Genomic DNA, 22,425 nt, shown 5'->3' on the forward strand with positions numbered 1-22,425 from the left:
TTAGTAGTTATTGACTTACTGTTGTTGCTTCCTTGGTTATTTTGTAAAATGTTGTTGCTTCCTTGGTTATTTTGTAAAATGTTGTTGTTTCCTTGGTTATTTTGTAAAATGTTGTTGTTTCCTTGGTTATTTTGTAAAATGTTGTTGTTTCCTTGGTTATTTTGTAAAATGTTGTTGTTTCCTTGGTTATTTTGTAAAATGTTGTTGCTTCCTTGGTTATTTTGTAAAATGTTGTTGTTTCCTTGGTTATTTTGTAAAATGTAACTGTGTTTATATTGTCAATACAAAACTCAAACATACCATTAGTTATCAATGCTTGATTTTGCCTTTGTAAACATGCTCTTGCTGTTATCTTAACATTTATAAGTGTTTATATGAAGAGACAACAACATAATAAAATTGTTATGAGAACATGTCAAACAGTGATTTGACATGTTCTTATAACAATTTATGTCATTAGTTTTTGACAGCAAATTTATTTTGAAATGTTTTGAGTTGTTTTATTAGATTACTTGATCCAAAATACGTAAAAGCACATATTTTTAGCTCAACAGAAACAAGGGCCAAAACCATTTTATAAAATGGCAAAATTTTGTAGGTTTTAGGCAAAATAATTTAAGCAGCCATGACTGCATCAAAGCTGCTTAAATTATTTTCATTTTACTAATTAATAATTGTTAATGTTTTAATATAAAATTTACGATTTTATTGTTAAATTTTAGATATAAAATGTATATGTCCAAATGATACTTGCAGCTTAACTATTACTTTCTATATTTGTGTATTTTTTTAACTTATTCTTTCATCATTTCCAATTTTTCTTTAGTATGAATTTTTAATAGACTTTATTATATCTTGTAATTATATTATTAACACTTTTTAAGCGGGTACTTAAACAAGTGCAACTATATTGCATAATGAGTATAATTTTTTCAAAAAAAAAACTCATTGGTTTTTTAAAAAATAAAAATAAAGTCTCAAGTAAAAAAATAGTTTTTATTAATCAATAATCATATAGTTATTACACATATTATTATCATAAAGTAAAGAAAAACAAAAACTATAAGTAAAAAATTTATAAGCAGAGCAGCTACTATTGGCAGAACTACACTCACAAGAGAGGCAAAGCACTAGTGCCTGTTGCATGCATGTACTAGCATTAAAAGGAAATAAATTCTGAGAAATTTTTAATGAAGTAAGATTATTATTTTTATTGATAGTCTTTTAGACTGTTGTTTTGTGTCATGCTTATGGCCTATATAGCATATTCATCTACTCATTGCTCTGCAATAAAATATAGTATTTTACCATTCATTTTATTCCTTTCAGTTCTTTGATTTATGTTAGATTATATATTTCTTCTGAAAATAGCGTTAGACAGATACCATGCTATACATTACAAGATACGTAGAAATTCACATAGTAATTATACTTTCATAAATTCACATTGTAATTATATTTTCATAAATTCACATTGTAATTATATTTTCCAAAATTCACTTTGTAATTAAACAACTACTGTTATAGTGTAATTTTTATTGTGATTGTCCTTTTGTTTAATTGTATAAATACTCAGATATTTTTTGTAAATATATTTAATTGGTACATTGATCGATTACTCATTAGGTTGATCTGACCAAATGGTAATCTTTGTTGATTTCGCTACAAAATTTTATTTTACAATGGTTTTGGATTGTGATAGTGATGTCTTTGCCGATAATTTATTTCAAATATCAAGTAATGCAGAGTTTCCAGACTTAGGTAGTGAAAGTGAGGAGGAATTGTTTCAAGAAAGTAGAAGCAGAATCTTGTCAATACCATCTAGCAACTCTGAAGAAAATGATGATAAAGTACTGGACTGGTCAGAAAATAATAATGTGCCTATATTTAAGCAATTCATAGGAAAATATTCAAATTGTAATTCCAACGAACTTTTGTTGCGCATATAGGTTTCAAATAAAAAAATCAAAAAGAATCATTTTAAAACAAAAACATAAGTAAATATTTTTGTTGAGTTTTATTGGTCATGTCCAACAAACCAAAGTGTTTCTTGGACAAACTGGCCTGAACCAAAAAGTTTTTTATTCAAAACCCTGTATTGTAATTGTATAATTAATGCTTAATTTAATACTGCTGCTGCCGTTACTCATTTGTGCGCGTTTAACATGTAGTTTTTTAAAGATGATTTAGCATGCTTGGGCTTTTTTTTTTTTTTTTTTAAACATCTTCGCTTCCAACAAGGCTGCAAGCAGCCACTAATTAAAGTTGGAAGTTACTGTAAGAGAAAAGATGAAGATTGTAGAGCAAGATAACGATTGATGGACGATTTAAAAGATTGCAAATTATATGAATCAGGAAAGCAAGATGAAGGAAGCGAATTCCAAAGAACTGATGTTCGAGGAAAAAAACTAGACGAATAAGCGTTTTTGGAGCACTTAGGAACAGTCACAGAAAAAGGATGACACTTAATTGAATGACGAGTAACACGAGAATGAATTTTAGTAGATGGCACAAGACACGCTAGCTCTTTAGAGCAGTGCCCATTATAGTATTTGTAGAAAAGAGAAAGAGAAGCAACATTACGACGATGTGATAATGGTTGAAGGTTGGCTGCAAGAGCAGGTCCAACTATGTTTACAATGCGTTTTTGCACCTTGTAATATTTTAATATTTCTTTTTATATTTTTGACCATGTGATAAGGTTTTCATAAACTTTTATTATCTTTATTAATCTTTATTATTCTTTTTATTAATTTTTATTAATCTGTTATTATCTTCTTAATCAGTTCTTAAGTTTATAATACTTCAAAAATATATATATATATATATAACAATAATAATAATATATATATATATATATATATATATATATATATATATATATATATATATATATATATATATATATATACATAAACTTTTATTATTGTTTTTATAATATAAAAAACCAGGTCGTTTGACTGTTTTTTTTTTAAAGTTGATAAAAATTCATTACGAGGTATGTCATTGAACAAATATTACAATATAAGGTTGTATTTGTAAATGCTCCTAATTTATGTATTTTTCTTAATTTATATATTTGGTTATTTTTATGTTATTTATTTTGTGTTTATATGTCCTAAGGCAATATGGTTTTAAAATTTGTAAGTGTGTAAATATAAGAAGTGTTTCTATGTTTGTGATGTGTTATAATGTTATGTGTTTATAGTTTGTAAGTGTTTATTATGTTGTTTTAATGATTTCAAGGTGTTGTGACTTGGCTTAGTTTACAGCAAGTGTGTTGTCCTTGGTAGCCAAGTGGTGTACTTTACTATAATGTGACTTGGCTTTATTGAGAGCAAGAATGTTGTCGTTGCCAATCAAATGGTGTCAAGTCAAATCTTTTTTTATAATCTGTTAACATCTGCTTAATAAGTTATAAGATCTAAAACCTTTTTATTATAAATAATAATTTGGTGCAATCATAAAGTCTGTAGTAAAAGATAAACCTCATGTCATTTTTAAAGTTTCTAAGTAACTTATAAAATCAGGAAATTTAACTCATTTTAATGATAACACAATTCAAGTCGTTTTTATTTAAAGTATAATAATCTGTGTTTTTTATTTTTAATAACTTAAGGATGATGCTCTTTTTAAAAGGTCAAACTTTTGATAAAGTTGGTGTTTATCTCAAAAACACTTACTTCTCGCACAGTCAACTCTATGTGGCATATTCAAGAACATGATTGTTTAACAGGTTATTTTTAAAATTTATGAACATTTATTACAAGGCATGTCATTTAACAAATATTACACAAACAATGTTGTTTACAAATGTACTTATCTATAAACAATTATTGTTTTACTATTAAACACCACATTTTTTACAATTAATTAAACAAAACAAATTTTGTTACTGGAAACCAGTTGATATTACTGAAAACCCAGTTGTTGTTACTAAAAACCCAGTTGTTGCAGATTTTCTTATAGATTTTAACTTTGTTTGTTTTTTAAAGTTAATAAGCATGCATTAAAAGGTAAATCATTGAACAGATATTACACCAATAAGTTTGGATTTGTAAATGTTTCTAATTTATATATCTTTCTTAATTTATATATTTAAGTATTTTTATGTTTCATATGATGTGGTAATGTGTGTTATTTATTATGGGTTTATATGTGTTTAGGTTATATGAGTTTATATTTTGTAAGTATATAATTTTATATGTAACAGATATTTGTCAGTATCTGCTATATATAAAGTGCTTCTATGTTTCTTATTTGTTATGCTACATGTTTATATTTTGTAAATGATTAGGGGAGAGTGTGTATGAAAGAGCCAGTTTTAAAATGGCGTGAAAAAAACTCAATTGTAATAACTTTTTTTTTTTTTAAATTTAATAATTACATTATTGGGTAATATTTTAAAACTAAAATAAATTGGATAACAATGCTAATAATCTATCATACACCTGTTTTAAAAAAAGAAAGAAAACAGCTCTTTCATAACATTGTGTCAATGAAAGAGCCACCTCTGTGCCATGAATGAGCCGTAACTTTTTTCGACCGACTAACAGCCGTAACTTTTTTTTGAACACTATCAAGTCTTTTAAAAATATTAAACTGTTAAATAGACTTCTAAAAATCAGATTGTACTTAAAGTTTTATAACTCTACGATAATCAATGATAAAACAAATGATAAAACAGCCTTAATAAAATCAAGAAATTAAATGAGAATGAGAATAATGAAATAACATAATAATAAAAATACATAATAATATAATAAATACATAATAGAATATAATAAAATGAATCAAACAATACAAAAAAAGTTTAAAAAAATTATTTAAACTTAAAAAAAAGAGACTTTTTCAGAACTTTGACTTTGAAAAATTTTATTAAATATTATTTTAAATTTAAACGGAGCTATGTTTTAGAACTTCAGGAAAAGTCATTAAAACAACTAATTTAGATAGAATAAGCTCAATGAAGCATTACGAAAAATATATGAAGTCGTTAAAGCGCAAAACGATTATTTAAGTATAAAAAAAAAGTAAATAAAAAACTCGGCTTATTCATAGCACAAACAGTCAGCTCTTTCAAAAAATTGTTTGGTTAAATACATAACCTTAAATTAAACAATTTTGGCAAAAGCTCTAATCTAATATTTTTTGTGTAAAGGAAGGGCAAGTATATATATAAGAACGCAGCATGTTTCTTTTATTAAATAAAACATTACACTTAATCTTAAAAATAAATAAGTAAACCACCAAAAAATTACTTTTCATTTTCAAAATCTTTAGTGCTCCCTTACGACGCTATTTATTTTAGTAGAAATGCACATTTTTTGTGGGTTACAGGTATCCAGTGTTGCCACACAAAGAGTTAAAAACAATAAGGATCGGATGCCAGTAAGTTAGAAATAATGGTATTGGCTCCTTCAAAACCTGGCTCTTTTATACACACTCTCCCCTATTATGTTGTTTTTGTGGTTTTAAAGTGTTGTGAATTGGTTTTGTTGAGAGCAAGAATGTTGTCCTTGCTAGCTAAGCGATGTACAGCCATGATGAAACACATAAAATCTGTTTGTAGTTAGTAAAATCATAAAGTGTGTAAACTTTAACTAGAAAACACGTTATAAACAATATTTTCCATAGCCTGCAGAGTTGTTGCAACAACATCAACAAGTGCTACCCTAACAGTAACAGAGCGACATCTGCTAAAGTAAATAAGTGATTTGTAGTTTTTATAGGTTATTATAAAAATAAAACTTTAGAATTTTATGCATTACTTTTTATTTTTAGATTTACTGTATAAATTTTTTGGCATTTAGAAAATGAAATAAGGGGCTCATAGGGGATGCGACCATACCATAGGTTTAGAAATAGACTGTTTTAAATGTTTTTGTAAATTTTTAAAAAAATAAAAAAATTTTGCTTATTAGCTTGCAGTTCCTGAAGTCTTTTTTAAACAATAGTTTCTTTGACTTCAGTTGGTAGATCAGATTTTTTTGGTAGATCAGATTTTTTTAAAAAAAAAAAACATGTTTAACTTAAAATAACTTTTTTTTTTTTAAAGTTAGTATACAAAGTCTTATTTGTATACATTTGATAAAGTTGGTCTTATTCTTAAAAATCCTTGGTTTTCACACAACCGAATTCTATGCAGTACATTCTGGAACCAAGTCATTTTTTAATTTTTTAAATTTTATAAACATGCATTTCAAGGTATGTCATTAAACAAATATTACACAAATAATTTTGTATTTTAAATATTATATTTGTAATAGTTTTAAAAAGTATTTTTATCTCTCATATGTGTGGTAATGTGTATTATTTATTATGTATTAATATGTTATATAAGATTATATGGATTTAAATTTTGTAAATGTTTATGTAGATGTTTCTATGGGTGTGCTGTTAGTAGTCATGTATAAAAAAACATTGGATAACTCTATAAGCCTTAATAACTTAAATTAATTTTAAAATTGAAGTTGAGTCTTTTTTTATGGATTATATTCATAACTCTAACATCTTTAAACAAGCTAATATCTTTGTCCTTTAGAGGTTCGAGTTATTGAGAGTTTACTGTAACATGTTAAGCTGTTTGTTAATTTTATGATGTTATTGTTGTGATGTTTTGTGTTGATAAACGACTTGGCTTAACTTCAATTTGGTGTCTATCGTTAAAAATGATTATTGTGTCGTTTCATTACTAATACTAGCTACATTCACTAAAATCATCTTCATACTATTTACTATATAACAAAACTTGTTAACATTTATTAACAATTGCTTACTTTATATTTAACATAAAAAAGTACTTTTGATACTATTTTATGTTAAATATATTTTTTTGGAATTTTTTTTTTGTTACAAAAAAAGTTTATAAGAAAAATTTTTGTTTTCACATAAATATATTTTTTCTCTTAGGAATTATTACTTTGTATGGATATTTTAGCCATTTTTGCTTTGTTTTTTTTATATTTCCGTTATAATTTTATATGTGAATGGAAACCATTTAAACTTTTATCACCTTTGGTGATAACGATCCAGATGATTTCTATTTGCTATAAGTTTTCAGTACAAACAGCAGTTATGATAGTATTTATTTAATTGCCAAAATTTAATTAAAAACAGCATAATTGAAAGATTTAGTTAAGATTACTTAACAGAGAGCTAACTTATTTTACATAACTTGAACCTGTGGCCTAATTTGTGTTCTCTTGCTTTTTAAACGAATTTTAATGTGAGAGGGTTTTGAAAAAATTAATTTATAAAAAGTTTTATTATAACTTTAAATTTCCCAAAACAGCGTGAGAAATGCTACCTAACTGTCATCTATGTTAAAGATACTTTTGTTATGTAAAAAACATTGAAATCAGTATTGAAAAATTTTAACCAAAAGCCAAAAATTTTAAATTAATTAATTTTCTGCCTTTTACTATAATATGTTAGAATAAAAGAAGCTAAATTAAGAACAAGATTAGATTTAGTTGGATGTGGAACATAATTACCCGTGTATTGTATGTACCTGTATTGAACAAGTAATGTACCCGTATTGAACGAGTCCTAAGCTTATAAAATATAACAGATCTTATGTAAATTTTTTTTAATAAAAGTGTATCAATATTTTTATTTTATCTCAAGAAATGTGTGTTTTTTGTTTCTTATGTAAAATGGCAGACTTTTTCTCTTTAAAATTATTATTTCGTTGGGATATACCGGCCACTTTTTTTTTTATATATCCGTTGTATTTTTATATATGTATTGAAACCATTTATACTTTTATCACCTTGGTGATTGCGATCTAGATGGTTACTATTACATACCTTTTTAGTACCAATTTTCATCACATACAACAGCTATAATAATTTAAAATTTTGCCAAAGCTGGTGTTAAAAACAACCTAATTGAAAGATTTTGTAAAGAGTTTGTCAAAGAAAAGTACCTATAACAGGGTGTCCACTCTGCTGGAAAAAACTGAAAGGACTGTTTTAGAAAAACATGCTAAAAAAACATCATTGATTCAATGATGTGCAAATATCAAATAGATAGAGCTAACATACTTGACATAACTAGGTTTTGTGACCCATTTCTGTGCCTCTTTTGCTTTTTATGAGAAGGCTATATTTTATTATAGCCTTAAGTTACTAAAACACCGGGAGAAATGTTACGCAACTGTCATTTATGTTAAAGATACTTTGATTTAAAAAACTATAAATAAAAGTATCTAATTTAGGTAACTAGTATAAAAGTCAATAAGTATAGAAATGGTTGGTATTGAATATCAAGACCCGTATTTTACGGGTCCGGACTGCTAGTATATATAAATACACACAGACACACACATATAAATATAATACTGTGTATTAAACTAAGCACATCATATTAAATTAGATAGCTATTAGCAGCTATTATTATTAGGTAGCTATTAGTATTGTTAGCTGTGAGGGCTTCAGTACAGTAGATATATAGATATTTTACAAAAATCCCTGTGGCTGGCGCTATATATATATATATATATATATATATATATATATATATATATATATATATATATATATATATATATATATATATATATATATATATATATATATATATATATTTATATATATAGCGCCGGCCACAGGGATTTTTGTAAAATATCTATATATCTACTGTACTGAAGCCCTCACAGCTAATAATACTAATAGCTACCTAATAATAGCTTAATAATATATATATACACACACACACATATTCTATTTATTTTTTTAAATTGCAATCTTACAATATATGTCAGAAAAAAAAACTATTCAAAATTTGTTTTTATCAGTATTTAATCAAGTTTTTAGTTTTTGTTATATAACTTTATTTTAATGTAAAATTTGGTATAATATCCTTATTATTACATTAATAATAAGTTCAGTATTTTACATAAAATGTTAACTGTCATTTGAAATAAATGTTGACTACAATCCAATACACAACTTTATAAGTACAAGGCACAAATAATCATAGTGATTGAGGTTGGGCATAGAGAAGTGATAACGATCTGAAAATTAAAACCCTCTTCATTGTGGAGGGATAATAAAAAGAAAGAATACAAAAATTTAGCGCAGTCAAAATTTTAAGATTTTAAAATTTAACATAACTACTTTACTATGTACGTACACATATTAAACACAAACTTTACAAACTGTGTTTTAAATGTATAAAAAAAGTGTATGCTTAATGCTTTTTTATTTGATAATTTTAAACAAATTCTATAAACAAGTTCTAATATTTGAATGTTCTATTATAACTTATTTATCATTGAATAAACCTTTTTACAACCAGAAGTTTTTTGTAAAAAATTTTGGTTTTAAATACCTAATGCATATTATATATATAAAGTTGTAAAAACCTAATGCATTATTATGCATAATACATTAAAAAAATGTTGAAAAATTATTAAAAAAAAAGATATACCCTGTAAAATCTGTGTTGTTACAAAAACACTGATATGATTCTTTATATAATCTTCTTCTAAGAATACTTTTCTTTAAATACATTTGTTACTTAAGTTTTGAAAAAAAAAATTTGTTTATATGATTTCTTTCAGCTTAACATATCATATGTTTTGAATTTAATGCAACTTTAAGGATGTAAAACCAAGGCAAACAAAAAACAAAACAAAACGAAAAAATAAGTATTATTATATTTTTAATATAGTTTAAACTAAAGACCAATATAACAGGGAATATAAGAATATAAACCTTATTAAACAATTTTATAAAACAATACACAATTTTGTTTTAACCTGAAAAAACCCTGATTCCTACATTTAAAAATAAAAAATATTTAAACTGAATTTTACTTTATTATTCTTCTACACGTTTTACCTTTCAAAAATTTTCAACAACTTTACACATTATTAACTTTTAGACATCGACTTTGTTTCTTTTGACTTTGGAGTATAACAATAATTGTGGTTTTTTTAAATTTAGTATAGCAGGTGCATAAGCAATAAAAAAATGATTATGAAGTTAGCTTGAAGTAAATTCTACTTTATTAGTTTTTATTTCATGTCGCCTTAAAATTTTAATTTTAGATATTGTATAAAAAAATATTTACATTAATACACATAAATGTAAATATTTTGTCACGTGCACTCTTACATAGATGCACAGTCATATGCAAATTACATTCCTTAAGCAATATTGCAGCTTAAAAAATACCAAAACATATATATAAACCTCTTGAATGATAGCCAAACACTTGCTCCTTCGTTGAACAATAACTTCTTTTTCTTTTTCTTCAACAGCAGACATAAGAATTTTATGACAAATCTCATCCGATGGTAAATGATGAACAAACTTGATTAGCCATTCAACAATCTAAAAAATATCTAAACTTGATTAGCCAATCAACATTATTCTGATACACCAAACTTTAATGAAATGTTACTCATCAACACAATCAATATAATAAATTTTTTATTATCTCACATTTCACTGCATAATTCATTAGTGGGATTTTTCAAAATAAATAAAAAAATTATACCGTTACATGGCCATTTTTAAATGCAGACATTATAGGAGTATTGCCACGACAATCAGGTGTTTCCATATTTGCATAATGATTTGAAAGCATCTGAGCAATTTCAATATGACCTTCTTTGCAAGCTAAAAATGCAGGTGTACACCCTTTTTTTGTTCTACAATCTTGACTAGCACCTTTCGATAGAAATAATTTAACAAGCTCCTTGTGACCTTTTTCAGCACACAAAGTCATGGGATTTTCACGGCTGTTTGGGAAAGGTGAGTTAATACCAGCTCCATAGCTCAAAAGAAGTTCCACAATTGAAACATGATTTTCTCTACATGCTTGAAACAATGGAGTGATACCTGTCTTCGTACGACAATCTCGGTAAGCTCCTCGTGATAATAACAACTCAGCAACATCATGATGTCCTAAGAGCAAATTATCACATTAAAAAAAGTCTAAAAAAACATCAAACTATATAAACAATAAATTACATTAACACATATATATATATATATATATATATGCAAACCTCGGAATTAGAAAATGAGGTCGGCATCAGGTTGGCAAAAATTATTTGATACAAAGGTCAAACCATAAAACATAGAAACTAGGTCTGCAAAAAATTGCCAACCTCAAATACTTTCAGGTCGGCAGTTAGGTCGGCATTGCCGAATGCCGACCCTAATTCCGAGGGTTGTATATGTATATATATATGTATATATATGTATATATATGTATATATATATATATATATATATATATATATATATATATATATATATATATATATGTATATATATATATGTATATATATATGTATATATATGTATATATATATATATATATATATATATATATATATATATATATATATATATATATATATATATATATATATATGTATATATATATGTATATATATATATGTATATATATATATATAGATCTATAGTTTGTTGTCTTTGGGAAGAGCGGAAGGAAAAAAGTGATTCTTACGCCAACACATACGTCACTTTTAATTACTTTTGACTTTTGTCCAACATTTGCGTGTTGGACGAAAGTAAAAACCATTAATTTAATTACAAATAAATTGTTTTTAAAAAAAAACACAAAAACGCAAATTTAATTGACCAGAATGTTTTAAAAACATTCTGAATGTTTTTAACAATATAAACAATGTTTTTATTTTTATTTTTTTCAATAAAATGTTTTTATTTTTAATTTTTTTAATAAAATGTTTTTATTTTAATTTTTTTTTACTGTAAATCATGCGCGGAGTGTTGCTACATCGACTATCTTATAGCCTGACTCGCAAGGGAGTGCTGCTACACCGACTGACAAATAGCCTGACTCACAAGGGAGTGCTGCTACATCGACTGACAAATAGCCTGACCCGCAAGGGAGTGCTGCTACATCTACTATCTTTTAGTCTGACCCGCAAGGGAGTGTTGCTACATTGACTGAGGGTTTGGTTGGGGCAGGCAGTCTATCAATTAATAAAAAAAAATAATTCCGGTCTTGCATTTTAATTTTTACTTTTTATCAACAAAATATGGAAAAAACTTTCAGACAACATCTACGGGTTGTATACACACACACACACACACACACACACACACACACACACACACACAGAGATATATATATATATATATATATATATATATATATATATATATATATATATATATATATATATATATATATATATATATATATATATATATCATACTTAAAACAACTTTTTTTAAAAATGTCTGCTCAACCACTCAAAATATGTTCTATATAAAAAAATAATACTAGAATTAAAAAATTTTCAAAAAAAAATATTTTAAGGGGTAGCTCAAGAACCTTAAACATCAGACAATTATAATATATTATAAATACTATATTTTAGATTTCACTGGCTAGAAAATGACATTTTTAAACTAAAAACTAAAAATATGCAGTTTTACAAAAAAATTGTATAACTTTTTTTTCTTAATGTTTTTTATGATTATTATAAAAATTGAATGTGATTAATTTTGAAGTTGATATACTTTTTAAGAACTATTTCTTTCATAATTATAGGGACCCGTCTGATGTTGGCTACCCCTAAAAATACTTTTTTTTTTGAAAATTTTGCAATTCTAGTATTATTTTATCGTATAGAACACTTTTTAAGTGGTTGAGCAGACATTTTCAAAAAATGTTGTTTTAAGGACCACCCTAATATATATATATATAAATATATATATATAAATATATATATATATATATATATATATATATATATATATATATGTATATGTATATTGGCGATTCCGTGAGAGTGGCGGTCGTAACATTTGATAATCTTTAAGCTATTAAAAATGCACAAAAAATGGAAATGACTTGAAACTTTCCAGAAATGTGAAACACTATCACATAATTTAGTATGTAAAAGTTACAGCATTAAAGTCTTCAACACTTTTCAAAAATTAACTCCATGTTTCGTGATGGTCAAAACGCTTACTTTTTACCACTTCTGAACAAAAAACTTTGTCAGACTTGATTCAGCGAATGACATGGTAAAAAAAAAAAATCATTTGGCATGTGTATTTAGCACGTATTGATGTTATTATATGCTGAGTTTTATAGTTTTTACTTGAAGATTCACAAGCATTTTTATGTTTTTGTTGTTGTGACAGTTGTAACCGTGTCGTCGTAACAAAAAATCCAATGCTTAAAAACAACAAATAAAACGACGCAATCAATAGTGTAAGAAAAAAGTATAAATGGTTATTAACAACCATGTATATTTAAAAAAAAATGCAATATAACATTATCAAAGTTCTCAATTATGGATATACGATATAATTTTTAATGCCACACAACAGGACTGTAAGTAAGCATCAAAACACGCTTTTACGACCCTTACAATTTTAAAACCATGTATAGTAAGATAAAATGATTTTTTTAATAACTTTTTTGCTAAAGTATTTTTAAATAGTTAAAAAAAAGAGTTGTGGAGTTAAGTATTTGTTTTCATAACTTTTTCGCTTTTTTTTTTCCTCTTTCTCGCGAAATTGTCCATATATATATAAAATGAATGCAGTTTTCAGCTGCTTTATAATAGACTTTAAACTGATTGTTTTTAATTTAACCATTGTTTAACTCTTTCTTAAATTTATTGTTTCTTATTCTACTGTTTGCCAATTTAGTTTGTTTGCTAACTTAATTTGCTCTAACTATTTAAAACTCTGGTGGTAAAAACAGTATATTTTGGTAAACAATTTTTTATGATCAACTTGGTAATAGAAAGCTAATTTTTTAAATGAAGTTGGTTAGTGTGTAATAGGTCTATCCATAGGATTGTTTCATATTACTTGTAGATTTTGTATTGGAAGAGTCACCTTTTTGGTGATAATTTTGGTACATTATTAAGTTATCTCTGAGAAAATTAGAGGTGCGCAAATAAAATGAGCTGAATTAGCAGCTGAAATGCTATAACAACATAAAATATTTTGAATTTATCAAGCACAAATCAATTGATACAAATTTTAAATGAGGAACAAGCTGTCAACATATTTCAAATATGTCAACTTGCCAAGCACACATCTTAAATTTAAAAGCTGTTTCATTGTTTATGCTCTTAAGTAGATCCACCAAAACTCAAAAAATTAGATTCACCCCTGGAAGAGTAGAGTAACCCCTTTATTTCACCACATTTTACCTTGTTGAAAGTCATAGACCATGTTTAGCCATAAAAACTTTAATATGCCAAAAACCATATTTAATTTTATATTGTTAAAAACAAGTTTAACAACTTGTTTTTAGCAATAAACTTTATGGAAAAAAGTGTGATCAACAATAGACAATATATATTATTCGAAACAACTATTTTGATCTCCAAAAAAAATTCTATTCACTCATTCATTCTTTATTCATTCACTCTAGTTAAACTGGTGAATTTATATGAATATATATTTAGCATTACAACAATTTTAAAAATTGAAAATATTTTTTAACAATAAACTGGCAATTGATTTAATAAATTTACTTTAGGATTCATAAACAAAGAACTCTTCATTATTCAACATATTAAAATAAATGTTACAATTTGTTTTTTGCCTGCTCATTACAATTTTTACAAACTGTAAACAAATAACACCACTCAATATGCCATCTTATCTTTTAAGCTATCTTATGTATGTTATATAATAAAATAATAATATCGTATTAAAATAGCCATCTACAGGACTTCAGTACATACATTGACTGAGGGTAAAAGTTTGGGCAGGACTTTGATACTTTGGGCAGGTAACATTAAGATATGAAGGACTTTTATTATGGCAAAATAAAACTTTTTTTTCTTTTTAATTATTCTTTTTTTTCCTGAAAAAATTGTTTGGATTTAACAGAAATAATACTTATAAAACTGTAACAAAAATGTTGTCAAGCTGTAGAAGAGAAAAGAAATAACTTTAGCAATAGAAGTCAATGTAATTTGGGTGTCTAACAATGGATTAACTTTTTTTTTAATGTTAAAAAGAGTGTAGTCATTAGATTCAAGAGATAAACTAAAAGAAAAGTTTTTCTGCCGTATCCTTGGTAGAGGTAATACAATCAGACCCATTTATGAAGATAAAATGACTTGCCTTTGTTAATGACACTGTTAAAGACTTTATGAAAGTCTCTATAAATAAACTTTTAAGATAAAACATGAGGTTAAGTAATCTGAAAGTTATGGAACCTACTTAGTTACTTGGTAAATTAGTTACTTAGTATCAGAGTTTTTAGGGTTTATTTCTTGCAATGAAAAAAGACATTTGTTGTCAAAAGATCAAAAGAATTGTACTTGATCCACTTAGATCTAATCCTACAAAACCAACTGTGTATTCCTTCTGGTAGTGAATACATAATCTAGAAAATGCTATTTTTATAATTTTCACTTTATGAGAATGTGAACCTATTCTGAATTCTATAATGCCTTTATCTTACAGCATTATATATATATATATATATATATATATATATATATATATATATATATATATATATATATATATATATTTATATATATATATATATATATATATATATATATATATATATATATATATATATATATATATAATGAATAAATGAAAGTAATGAATAAACCCTCAGATTTATTTTTTTGCAAGAACACAAATTTCTGTGACTTAATTCGTCTATAGAGGTCTATGCAACAACTTAATCATTTGTATATTGCAGTATAATTAATTTCAAACTGTTATTATAATATTAATATAAAAAGTACCTTTCCAACATGCCATAAACAATGGACTCTGACCATAATTATCAGGAAGCTCAACATCAGCATTGTGGTTAAGAAGAATTTCAGCTACATGTCGATGACCTTCTCTAATAAAGTAAATATTTTAAATACTTATGATTTTTATAACAAATTAAAAATAAAACAATGTCATAACATACCTTGTAGCCTCCATTAAAGGAGTACACCCAGTTTTTGTTTGATGGTCAATATTTGATTTATGTTCCAATAGCAATAAAACAACTTCCTTATGGCCTAGCAGAAAATAAACAAAATAAGATAAGATAAGAAGAAATCTGTATCTAGTGGTAGACAGAGCATGATTATTACCACAATGGAAAAAATATTTAAATATAACAAACCTTTCCAGCATGCTAATGTTAATGGGGTATCGTCATTGCTCCCTGATGGAACATTGACTTCTGCATTTCTTTCCAGAAGTAGTGCAGTTGTTTCTAAATGACCTTCCCTGTTACAACAAAGTTTATTATTTATTCTTACATCTCAAAACTTTCATTTTAAAATAATAAAATTGATAATAATTATACCTTGCTGCCAACATTAAAGGTGTGCATCCAGCCTTATTACGATGCTCAATATCAGAACCATAATCAAGTAATAGACGAACAACTCCCAAATGGCCTTAAAATATATAAAACTATAAGACTATAACAGAGTCTCTAAAAAATTTTAAATTTTCATCAGATTTTCAAATTCTCATCATTCTCATCTACAGATTCTTAAATCCTCATCATTACTTTTAAATACCGTTAAGAAATGGAGAGAAACTAATAAAAGAAACAGAGATAATTTTAATTAAAAAGAAATTCTTTTAAAAAGTTTAAAATTAAAAAACTAATCAAAATATGGAATCATATGGAAGGGTAATGTGATTGGATTAATAAAATTTAGCATAACAATTCTTTTCTAAATTAATATCTCAAGGTTCCAAAATTGTAAGTAATAAACATAAATATAGGATTTTTTTGTGCCAGAACCAGTTTATGCTGAGTCCCTGATTCCAGGTACCCGGAAGGAAAAACCGGGTCCAAGCCCGGGTACCCGGCACAGAGTCCATATTAAAAAGATGGAATAAAAGCTTGAGAAATCTGTTGCGATGAATTGTTTTTTCACAAAAAAACGCTAATTAAGTTTGGCTAAATATAGCAAGTTTCTTAATATTTAAATAATAATTAATAGGTTGTTAATATTTGGAATAAGGGGTTGTCCATTAAGTACCTATGCTTTTTTTCAACCTCCCCTGCATTTTAATATACACTTTTTTGAGTACCCTCCACCTCCGTCAAAGTAACTACGCTTTTAACCTACCTATGCAACATTTTATGATATTCTTTTTACTTAGTGTCTCCTAACTTTTATAATTGAACCCTGCCCCCCATCTCATATACGCCATTTGCAGACCCCATCTCCTGCATTCGAGTGTATGTACTTTACAGATGATCTTTAACTTGCCACCTTACGCCGTTAATGCCAAAATAGAGTAGACCTTCTTGACTGTAGTGTGAATAAAATGAAAAAAAATTTTTTAAGTGAGACACGTCTATATTGACAAAATAGGGCTTTGTGATTATTGAGTCTATAACACTCTTAGACTTATATCAAGAAGTTTGGTTGAATTTAAAACTAAAAGCAATCCTGTTAATAATATTTCGACACAATTTAAAGTACCACTTAAACATAGTTACAACATTTAAGGTAAATATTTATTAATAATTTCTTTTAAAATACTGGTGCCAGGGACTGTGAAAAAATGACCGATTCCAGGTACCCAGGCAAACAGCCAGATTACCTGGTCCCCAGGTCTAACTCGGGTACCTGGTACATCACTAAATACAAATAACAAAAATAATAAAAAATGTTTATTTTGTTTATGGTTTTAAAAATATTAAAAAAAAACCTCATTCTTTTCTTGACATTTGATACAATTTATCTTTGTCTATAAAAACTAACCAACTAAAAATATACGAATGTTTGATTTTGTTTTATTTTTTAAATTTGTATAAGTCAACAAGTAACATTTTAAATATTGAACAAATAAAAAACCTCATAATAGTTATTTATTTATCAGCAATTTTGTTGTAACCAGATTTAGGCTTGCAAACACAATTTACTAAACTTTTTTTTGAGAAATGGGCAATATGCACCAACACTCGCGTTATTACACATTTTGATGCAGTGTTAGAACAGCTAACACTGCATCAAAATAACAGGGTGAATTAAAAGTCTTACAAATTTAAACAAATAAAATCTTAGGTCAATAATATATAGTGATTATTAAACAAATTTAGTTTAAAGCATACTTTAATGTAATTTAAAATCAATCAAGTTAAAATAAGAGCTTTGATTTTATTTTATTTAGTATTTATTAAGGTGATAAAAAGCACCTTAATAACTAAAAAGTTTTTTTTTTAGTTATTAAGGTGCTCCAATAAAACCTATCAGTCTTATCACAAAATATTGCAGAAGAACCAGAAAGTTCACACCTCTTACCTTACAAATGTTGCTTATTGGGCTAGAGTCAGCTAGTAAGTTACTAGGGCCCCAGCTAAAAATGAGATATTTTGCAAACCCAGCCCTGGCCTCAGCAAAATGATAAGATTGAGCAGGGTTTGATAGCCAGGGCTAGAAAAAAATTTATAATATTTATATATTATAATTTTATACTTACATTTTCTATTTATTAAATATTGGCATATATTTATATATTTTTAAACTCTAGTTTACTTCCAACATGGTTGTATGCTAACACTATTAAGTAATGAGTTACTTTAAAATAGAAGTTAGGTTTAAAAAACTAGGAAATTGTTTACTTATGACTTAAAAAGTTGTAGATTGTATAAAAAAAGAAAACATGAAGATGGGTAAGAGTTATAAGGTTTTTTGATGTGCAAAGGAAAAAACTGGATTAATAAAAGTTTTTATAGCATGAAGGGAGAGATACAGTAAAAGGATGCAACTGGTTGAATACGCCAAGCAAGAATGAGTTTTGGTTTATTATAATAGAGATGATAGCTCGCTTGAGCATTGACCATGATAGTATTTGTAGAAAAAAGTAAGAATTGCAACCTTAAAACAATGGGAGAGTGGCTCAAGCTTGGCAGATAAAACAGGCACTTTAATGAAGAATTTTCATGAAGATCATTATTGTAGATAAGAAACAATACAAGAGCAAAGATAGAACCTTGTGGTACCCTTGAAATTACTCAAAATGAAGAAGAGTATAGGCCTTCAAGAATAACTTTAATACTGTATAAGAGCATTTTGTCAAAAACTTTATATAAAAAAACTAAGAACAGAGTGAAGACTAATCGAAAGGATAGTTAGAGAGGTCAAAGTGTTTACTTATTTAGAACTTTTTAAAAGTTTAGCAAAAATTGAAGAGAGTTCTGAAAAACATTTTTGGATGGACGTCTTGTCTGAAGCAGAACTGTAGAAGTGTTTAATTGAGAATTAACTTTAGCATAGGAAGCCAGAGTGATTTGGATGTTTAACAATGGGTTAATCTGTTTAACTTGTATGGCAGGAAGAATAAGGCCATTAGATTCAAAAATCAAGTTAGAGGAAAAGTTTTTTCCAAATAACTCTGTCCTATTTTAGGGAGATAAAATGATCAGACCCATGACTTAGAGATTAAGTGTTAGACTTTAGTTAATGACATTGTTGAAGACTTTTCAAAAGTTTCTAGAACCTAACACCTGAGATAAGATACAAGATTTAGTAAAGTAAGAATAACAGAGCTTAACATCACCAGGACCTGTTTACATCGGCTTCTTGCAATAATAAAAGGACATTTGTTCTTAAGAAAGATGTTCTTGTAAAAACTATGAAATATATGGTGTAGTATTTGCCAAATAAAAAGATGATCAGATGGATGTGTGGTGTGACTTTAACAAGACAAGAAAAGAAGACATAATCTAAGACAGATTAGAAAAAAGTGTTGTATCGAACAAAGTTTATTAGAGAAGATTAAAGTGATTTAGGTATCAGCATGTAAAGAGTAGTAGCTTCAGGAGAAAATGGTAGAGGTAAGAAGATAGTGCTTTACATATTGTATGAATGAGCTTCAGTTAAGGAAAGAAAATGTTCTAGATTGTTTATATTAGAGAAATAGCATAAAATAGGAAGGGTAAAGCCTGATAGTGATGATGATCATGATCATGGTAATGATGATTATGATGATCATGTTGATCATAATGATGTTTATATATGCATATATATGCAAAATATAACATGAACTTGGAATTAAAAAAATATACTTTATGATGTATAAATATTTATGCAGCCCCAGTCACAAACCCAGCCCTGGCTACATTTTACAAAATCCAACCCCAGCCAAATTTAAACTGGGTTGCTTCCTAGAGCCAACATTGAACCAAGAACCTCTTGGTTCTGAGCCAGAACTCTAACCATCATACCATCCCTGGTAAATAGACCTATATATTATACATTTTATAATTATTATGTAACTAATTTATAAAACCTGTCTGCTATTCTCTGAATATTCAAAAACGAGGTTCTTGGTTCAATGTTGGCTCTAGGAAGCAACCCAGTTTAAATTTGGCTGGGGCTGGGTTTTGTAAAATGTAGCCAGGGCTGGGTTTGTGACTGGGGCTGCATAAATATTTATACATCATAAAGTATATTTTTTTAATTCCAAGTTCATGTTATATTTTGCATATATATGCATATATAAACATCATTATGATCAAAAACATAGCTTATTTTGAGTGTACTACCTTTATTGGAAAGTTTGAGCATAACTTTATTACACATACCTTTAATGAATTCAATATTAAATATTAATTTGAATGATTCTTTTATTAAATACATTTTATAAATTGACCTGTAGGAAAATATTTGTGTACTTATTGAATACTGTAAACCCATGACAATAAAAAGGCCTTCAACTCTGGGCTCTTAAATATCTGGAAGTCTGTTGAAGTCAATAATTCATTCTAAGTCAAAATACACCACTATTTCTAAAGCCATTTGGATTGCTCTAAACTTGTGATCATTCCACCAGGTTTTGCAAGCTTTTCCTTCCTTGTAGTTTACAGTAGCATTTGGTGACTTTTTGGTAAAAGTTGTAAAAGTAGTTTATCAACAGTTTAAAACCAGATAAAAAAACTTCATCATTTAAAATTTCAAGTTTAAAGGTTAAAGCAGAGGTGACTTCCAGCCAAAGTGAAACTTCCATTAGTAATGCACCTTTTTCCAATTATTTAACTGCATTTAACCTAATTACACCAAACACATTTAACTCATATTCCAAATTGCAACTAAAATGCTTCTCTTAACTGTGGATAATCTACACCTAAGGTTCTTACTTGCACTTACTCATTGATCTTTAAAAGTTAGTTATTAATAATAATAAAAAAAATTAATTTTCAAATTAATTTACCTAATGTACTTAATGAGGTTTTTTTTTTAATCACTAAAACGCCTGTATTGTTTCCACACTATTCTTCATGTATGTATTGTGTCCACACTATTCTTCACTTAGCCATAAAAAGTGTAAAGTGCTCTAATGAATAAATAATATTGGACCTTTAGAATTTGGGTCAAGAAATTGACTTTGTAATCAACCAACTTTAATTTCTTGTTTCCTTTTTCTGGATTTGAACATTTTTATAAAACGATTTTAATAATTTTGTTATACTGATCTATCATTCTGAAAATAATTGCAGTTTTCATTAAATTCAGTTAAAAATTATTGTAAATTATTAAAAACTAACAAAAAGATTTTTATTCTAAAATCCTCTTGTTCATATAAATTGTTTTTTTTTCATTATATAGCTAAAAAAAAAAATTTGGTAAACTTCAAAAACATTTATCTTGATTTTACTGATATTATAATATATATATATATATATATATATATATATATATATATATATATATATATATATATATATATATATATATATATATATATATATATATATATATATATATATATATATATATATATATATATATATATATATATATATAGTGGTTAGGCTCGTGGTTGTCAAGCAAAAACTTGTTTTCGTGACGGCACTTAGAAATAATTTCTGTTTTTTTATTTAATAATTTTTGCGTACCTTTGTATGATATTATGCAAAGTTTTTCATAAAGGCAAAGCAAGCATTTTTTTGTTATGTTGCTGTAGGCGGGAACTTGTTTAATTATTGACCAAGTTAACACCAAAATTAACACCAAAATTAACACCAAAATTAACTTGGTCAAGTTAAACTTAAGTTAAACAAAATTAACTTGGACCAAGTTAACACCAAAATTAACTTGGTCAATAATTAAACAAATTCCCGCCTACAGCAACGTAACAAAAAAATGCTTGCTTTGCCTTTATGAAAAACTTTGCATAATATCATACAAAGGTACGCAAAAATTATTAAATAAAAAAACAGAAATTATTTCTAAGTGCCGTCACGAAAACAAGTTTTTGCTTGACAACCACGAGCCCAAAGATTAAAAAACCAAACCACGCTCGCAAATAGTTATAGTTTTATAATTGTTTTTGAACGCCATGATGTTTATTGAGTATATTTTTTAACGAAAAAAACAATGCATTTTTTACCTGATGATTGCTAAACGCATGAAACTTCTAGTAGTAAAAATCATGTAGTTTT

General features: G+C 26.6%; 1 protein-coding gene across 1 annotated transcript in view; it reads right to left on the bottom strand.

Annotated features, from left to right (window-relative positions):
- LOC100212841 (ankyrin repeat domain-containing protein 17) overlaps window positions 1-22,425 on the bottom strand; it is a 59,029-nt gene that overhangs the window by 26,172 nt on the left and 10,432 nt on the right. The window contains exons 3-8 of the mRNA XM_065788055.1: window positions 16,321-16,414; window positions 16,135-16,241; window positions 15,934-16,027; window positions 15,758-15,861; window positions 10,510-10,919; window positions 10,203-10,343 (exon numbers count right to left, since the gene is read on the bottom strand). Of these exons, the coding sequence (XP_065644127.1) occupies window positions 10,203-10,343; window positions 10,510-10,919; window positions 15,758-15,861; window positions 15,934-16,027; window positions 16,135-16,241; window positions 16,321-16,414 (950 nt within the window). The remainder of the gene's footprint in view (window positions 1-10,202; window positions 10,344-10,509; window positions 10,920-15,757; window positions 15,862-15,933; window positions 16,028-16,134; window positions 16,242-16,320; window positions 16,415-22,425) is intronic.

The sequence above is a fragment of the Hydra vulgaris genome, chromosome 01 (assembly GCF_038396675.1).
Source record: "Hydra vulgaris chromosome 01, alternate assembly HydraT2T_AEP".
NCBI classification, from domain to species: domain Eukaryota; kingdom Metazoa; phylum Cnidaria; class Hydrozoa; order Anthoathecata; family Hydridae; genus Hydra; species Hydra vulgaris.